Source organism: Octopus bimaculoides, chromosome 6 (assembly GCF_001194135.2).
Source record: "Octopus bimaculoides isolate UCB-OBI-ISO-001 chromosome 6, ASM119413v2, whole genome shotgun sequence".
NCBI classification, from domain to species: Eukaryota; Metazoa; Mollusca; class Cephalopoda; order Octopoda; family Octopodidae; genus Octopus; species Octopus bimaculoides.
The window spans coordinates 2552967-2559591 of record NC_068986.1 but is presented as its reverse complement, the minus strand read 5'-3'; the positions used below and the strand labels follow the sequence as shown (position 1 = coordinate 2559591).

At 34.6% G+C, this 6625-nt stretch overlaps 1 protein-coding gene across 3 annotated transcripts in view; it reads left to right on the top strand.

The window, feature by feature from the left end:
* LOC106881141 (phosphatidylserine decarboxylase proenzyme, mitochondrial) overlaps positions 1-6326 on the top strand; it is a 78591-nt gene extending 72265 nt beyond the window's left edge. For all 3 annotated transcript variants that reach the window (XM_052968547.1, XM_052968548.1, XM_014931415.2), the window contains 3 exons: positions 1872-2292; positions 3229-3389; positions 4029-6326. In XM_052968547.1, the coding sequence (XP_052824507.1) occupies positions 1872-2292; positions 3229-3389; positions 4029-4247 (801 nt within the window). In that variant the 3' untranslated portion in view covers positions 4248-6326. The remainder of the gene's footprint in view (positions 1-1871; positions 2293-3228; positions 3390-4028) is intronic.
* The last annotated feature ends 299 nt before the right edge of the window (positions 6327-6625 follow it).

Sequence of the window (6625 nt, the reverse complement as noted above, 5' to 3'; positions counted from 1 at the left end):
ATATGTATGTGTCTGACTGCATATATCATACTTTCTCTCTCTCTCTCTCTCTTTCTCTCTCTCTCTCTCTCTCTCTCTCTCTCTCTCTCAAATAGAAACATGTATGTCATTCTGTCTTGTTCTCAACACGTCTACTGACTCATCGCCTCAAAGCTTTGGTACTTTCTAAACTCGTGTGCACAAGGACACATACACACACACACGCACGTGCATATGCACACACGCACACTGCCATGTCTATAAGGATTATTTGAAAGAGTTGCTTCTTGCAACAGTGACAGATTAAGACTTTAATTTATCAGTTTTCATCTTTAGTTATCAAAGGCAATTAAAAAATCATTTTGTTTTTTATTAGAATTATGTTATTTCCCTCTCTATCTGTCTTTCATTGTATTTTACCCTTTAGTATTCAGATTACTCTGTCAAGTGTAATGTCTATTCAGTTTTGAATTAATCATGCATCATCTTGTAACTCTGAGATTTTGATGATGTAATTGTTTATTTTTAGAACGACATTGTAGGATCTGTATGAAAGGCCAAATCTAGCTGGTTTGATTATAAAACTGGTGGATTATTTGGACCGGATAAGGCCGGTTTAAATGCTAAAGGGTTAATTCTTTTTACCAAATACATGGGTTGGATGAGTCTTGAAAAACCTCACCTACTTTACGGCAAGGGTTCAGTATATTTTCTGTCGTGATACTGGCTCTAGTGACCCTGTCTGTAATTTGGAGTCATCTTTCTCTTGAACAAGTTGACCGCAATGCAGTTCGTAACTCTAGATACACTGTCTGAAAATGAGAAGGCATGAAGAATGTTGGAATACTTTGATCACAGGTTTCTTTGCTTGATCAGATCCTGCCATGGGCTAAACAGTATCAGCATTTCTTTAAATCCATCTAAGTTAAAGTAAGCAGCCGTCTCACTTCGTTGTTGAGTGGTTAGAATTGCAAATACTATCCATTTATGAATGCATGTGCCAATTATTTATGCAAATGACTGAATTTGTAGCATAATTAGCATTGCTTAGTTTGATCCATAAGTATAAAACAGTCTAAGCCGATTTCTCAGTGAAATTATATAAACCAAGGTGTATATAAAAAAAAAAGTTAATGAATAGTTCTGGTAACTTAGTTTAGAATTAATTGGTATAATTTGTTAACCTATTATTCAGTTCTGATTTCTATGTTTTTCTTCCTCTCTATGATTATCTCTCATGTTGCTGCGCTACAATTTTTGTTGGCTAGAAAACCTCGTGGTTGTTGTTCTGGCTCTTTGTGCTCTGAGTTCAAATCTCACTTAAGCCAACTTTGCCTTTAATATTTTGGGAGTAATAAAAATATATCAATCTAGGGTGGTGAGTTGCCAGAACTCTAAGAAAGTTGCCCAGACCAGATACCTTGCATTCCAAGTCCAAATCCCATTGTAGTCTATAAGTGTAGAAGAGTAAATTGGTCAACACATACACACACACACACACACATATCTATCCATCCATCCAGATAGATAGATAGACAGATATAGATATTTGGCATCGGTTCTTCTTTATCTTGCTTTTATCTGTTCCTCTCTCTTTGTGAAAGAAATCCTCTGGTCAGACTTGAAAAAGAATTGACTTCAAGACATGTTGTATATCACAGCAGTGCCCCTACAATTCCATCAGGAGTTAAGGTCCCAAAGTCCTTAAGCCAGGTCTCGGGGTGTAAGAATACTTTCCTCTCTCTCTCCTCTCCACCACCAGTCTCAGGGGCTTTCTAAAAAGTCATAGGGACTACTTTTCTTTCTGACTAAAAGATAGAAAAAAGAAATTGTGATATTACTATTTACCTTTTTCTTGTTAGTAATTGTCCTTTTCTCTTTATACTTTGCAGACAAGTCCTTCAGATGGTACCATCACACATTTCGGTCGAGTGGAGAATGGTGTTATCAAGCAAGTAAAAGGAGTGAACTTTTCTGTTGAGGGTTTCATTGGACCAGTCAGTTGGAAATCCCCATTTTTATCATCGTCATCTTCATCCTCATTATCATCATCATCCTCCTCCCAATCATCTTCGCCAGACTCTTCATCAATGTCCTCTTCCTCCTCTTTGTCATCATCATCTCTTCGAGAGGACATAAACAACAGTCATAATAATGTAAATGCCCACATTGACCAAAACCAGAAGATTCTTTCCCAGCTGATCCATCCAGATAATGTATTATATCATTGTGTTATTTACTTGGCACCTGGAGACTATCACCGCTTTCATTCCCCTACAGACTGGATAGTTTACTTCAGAAGACATTTTCCAGGTTGGTTGGACATAGTTTTTGTTTACGTTTGCCTTTCACATTTTGTTGCATTTTTTTGTTTTGTATTTTGTAATTTTTTTTTTTTTTTTTTGCACTAATGTTGTTGCTTGGTAACAGATACTTTATTGAATCTGGGAACATGTTGTTGTTTTTGTAGCTGTTTAGTCCAAGACTGAACCTGATCCAACAGATATATGATGAAAGGCATTCTTCTCATAACCATTTTATATTTTTTGATCATGGTATGTTTCTGGATAAAATCCATCATTAAAAAAAAAAATTGATGGTGATCCGTGTTGTTAACGATTTGTCCATAAGAGCTTTCCTCAACAAGTCAGTCTCAATGGTGTGAGGGAGCCTGTAAAGGCTATGGGCACAACCCTTTCTTTTAGACTAACCCAGTGAAATTGTGTGTGTGTGTGTAAGTGAGTGCATGGCCTAGTGGTTAGGGTGTAAAACTCATGATCATAGAGTCATGGGTTCGATTTCTGGAGGAGGTAATGTGTTGTGTCCTTGAGTGAGCCTCTTCATTTCATCTTGCTCCAGTCTACTCAGTTGATAAGTACCAACCAGATGCTGGTTAGTCCTTTGACCTGGATTAAACAACAGCCCTGTATTATGATCAAAAGCATTCCAGCCATGATCATCCTGTCTCTTTTGTATATCAGAGACAAAACATTATTTAGTTCGCTTTTTTTAATACACCTCTGTCCAATAGATTGACTTTCCATCAGCTGAGCTCGCTACAACTCCATACATACTGATTATCCCTCAATTTCTTTACATTTTTGCTGACAAAACAGAAGAAATATTCAAATTATGTGCAACAATTAACATAGAAACAATACTTCAAGGCAATATGCATGAAGCATTTTTACTTTTTGCTGCCAGCAATATTTTTTCACTGATTTTTAATTGTTTTGTTTACGTTTCCAGGTGAATTACTGAGTGTACATCCCGGTATGGCACGGTGGATCAAAGGACTGTTCAACCTTAATGAACGTGCTATGTATGTCGGACTTTGGAAACATGGATTTTTTTCGATGACCGCTGTAGGGGCTACCAACGTCGGTTCCATCCGTATCTATAATGATCATGTAAGTTTCATATGTTTTGCATATATTTCAATGTTTTGCTTTAGTAGTTTCACTTTTGTATAAAATTAAATGATGCTTTTATCAATAGAAACAAATGAATTCTTATGGTGTTGATGACTTTGTCATATTGTGTGCTAAACAAATTTGTTGAGGTTGTATGGGCCCTTTTGGTCCTGTTGACACTTCTCTCATACTGGTGCCTTGAAAAATGCACCTTGTACACTCTGATATTAGAAAGGGCATCCGGCTGTAGAAACCATACTAAGAATGAAATCCAAGCAAGACAAGTTCCTTAACATGTCTAGAAACCCTGAATACCTGCTGACTCCTTTAACCCAAACCAGGGAAAGCAGATGTAAAACAATGAGGAGGAGGAGGACAGATTTGAGCTTACTGTCCACAAATTAGAATATTCCCTCCAACAGGCTTCTATGTTGTTTCCATCAACCAAATTTCATTCAAAGGGCTTCAGCTGATCTCTTGCTATAACAGAGGACACTTGCCCAAGGTGCTGTGAATTTATTTCAGACAAAGAATTTAGTGTACTTGTGTTAATGTTAGAATGTTTTTTTTTTGATGTACAACTGTGGTTAATTGTTATGACATTGTATTTATGAATACTTGTTCTACCTGTTACAGGAACTTGCCACAAATACATGGAAAAAACCAGATGGTAATAACACTGACAAGTATTTACCAAATGAACAAAGTCCTGGAATTCAAGTTGGGAAAGGTGATCTCTTTGGTGAATTCAATTTAGGTTCCACCATTGTTCTTATTTTTGAGGCTCCTAAGGATTTTACATTCAACGTGGAGCCTGGACAGAGAATAAAATATGGTGAAGCCATTGGAACATAGCATTTGCATGACCAGTTAGAATTAAACACATGAGGTAATTTGTGACCAGAAACATGCTGAGAAGATCAATATGTTAGGTAGGGAGGAAAATGATTTTAAACAATGAGTCAGATTTTCAAGCTTCCCTACAGATTCTTGACAATGAAACCAAGATTGTATGTGTTAAAACCGGACCATATGTTTATGGAATATCTTTTAGGTGCAGGAGAGAGAATGGAAATAAGACAAAATAAATAAACAAACAAACAAATAATTAAATAAAACAGCCAAGAAAACAAAATGTTATTTTCAATCAATGAGAAAGATAAAATCTATACCTTACCAAATTGAAGAATCTAGTCCAAGAGGCCTTGTTTTCTTTTACTTTTTTATTTTTGTTTTCTTCTCCCACTTGAAAAATTCTGTATACTTGTAAGCCTGGCTCTGGCACAACATGCATATATATATATATATATATATATATATATATATATATATATATATATACATATATGCACACACACACACACACACAATGTTAAGGTCTTATTTTAACAAAATGTTAAGATTTATGCTAACAGTCCATGTTCATGAAATCTTCCCTCTTTTGTATATGTATATATATATATATATATTTGGTATTATTCATTAAAAAATACAGACAAAACCTTTTGTCTAAAAATGTGTACAAATTTAATTTACATAAACTTGTTGAAAACCAAAACTCTACAAAAACTAAGCTATAAAAGGGAAAAGAAAAAGATTGTTGCAGTCATTATAAAAATACTTCTTTCCCCATTGTTCCTTATTTTTTAAGAGCATTCTTGTAATAGCCAAAGACTGGGTCTTTGGGTCATTTTGTGCTACATTCTTGGTAGTAATTACCTTATGTTTAACTTATAGGATAAATACATTTTCTTTTCTTTTTGCATTAAAAAAAAAGTGGGAAGAAGGCACTAAAAATGAGTGGGATGAACTGTCTCAACTTATTTTGCTTATAGGAATTTTAATTGGTATATTCTATTTGTGGGATGGTAGCTTTTTTTCTTTTTTTTGTACCATGTAAGATTATGGGGATTAAAAAATAAACAAATACATAAATAATTTGTTCTCATCTGCATCACATCAACATTGAAATAAAGCTGCTTGAATCCAAACTAAGCTGCAACCACTAAATTATACCTCTAGGTGTATATAACAGTTCATCATGTTGAAAATAGCTGTTGCTTTCACTCGAAAGCATTAAAGGAGAAAGTATAATATTTAGAAAGGTTTGGAGTTTTTTTCTAATATGCTTGGTATTTTGTACTTAATACCCGTTGCAAATAGCATAATATAAAATAATTACAACAGTGATACAAATTAAAACATGTACACTTATACAATACACAGTCATACATATGTCAACATAGTTTTTCTTTTGTTTTTCTTTTTGTTGTTTTTATTTTTGCCTTTATAACTCAAAGCCATTCTCTTCATAAATTGTGCAAGTTGACAAGCAAAGTCCTCCAACGAATGGACTGTCACTATATATATATATATATATATATATATATATATATATATATATATATGCACATACAATCATTTGGAGGTACAAATGAAAGAATATATATATGTTTAGGTGATAAAACATTCTTTTTGTCATCAGAATGATCACACACAGTGAAAAACTCTGAGTAGCGACAGAATCACCTTTTTCCAGAAATATGTTGTGTGTGTGTGTGTGTATGTTTATACTGAGGGTGTGTGTTTGTAAATTCTTTTTCTAACTGATCGTCATTTAACAGTTTACTCAAGTGATTACAACATAGATACTGAGGCCAGTATCAAAATCCTGTTTTTAAATATTTTATATATCTAGAGATATATATATAAAGAAAAATTGTTACAGACCAACTCCTTTTGCTATCATTCCTTTCAATCCACCAAACTAACTAATCCAGGATTCAACAAATGATTAACCTCTACTTGTATATAATTTATGGATTCTTTTCAATCATTTGCTCTGTCTTGTTAATGTATATATATATTCAGGAGTTTTAGGCAATATCCCTTGTCATCTTCCAAAATTGTGAATAAAATTAAATGCATTGATAATTGTTCTGGGTTTTTTTTTAAGGTTAACATGGCAGAACATGTGGTATCATAGAGCAATTAGCTTCATCATAGCTCTCATCATCATCATCATCATCGTTTAACGTCCGCTTTCCATGCTAGCATGGGTTGGACGATTTGACTGAGGACTGGTGAAACCGGATGGCAACACCAGGCTCCAGTCTGATTTGGCAGAGTTTCTACAGCTGGATGCCCTTCCTAACGCCAACCACTCAGAGAGTGTAGCGGGTGCTTTTACGTGTCACCCGCACGAAAACGGCCACGCTCGAAATGGTGTCTTT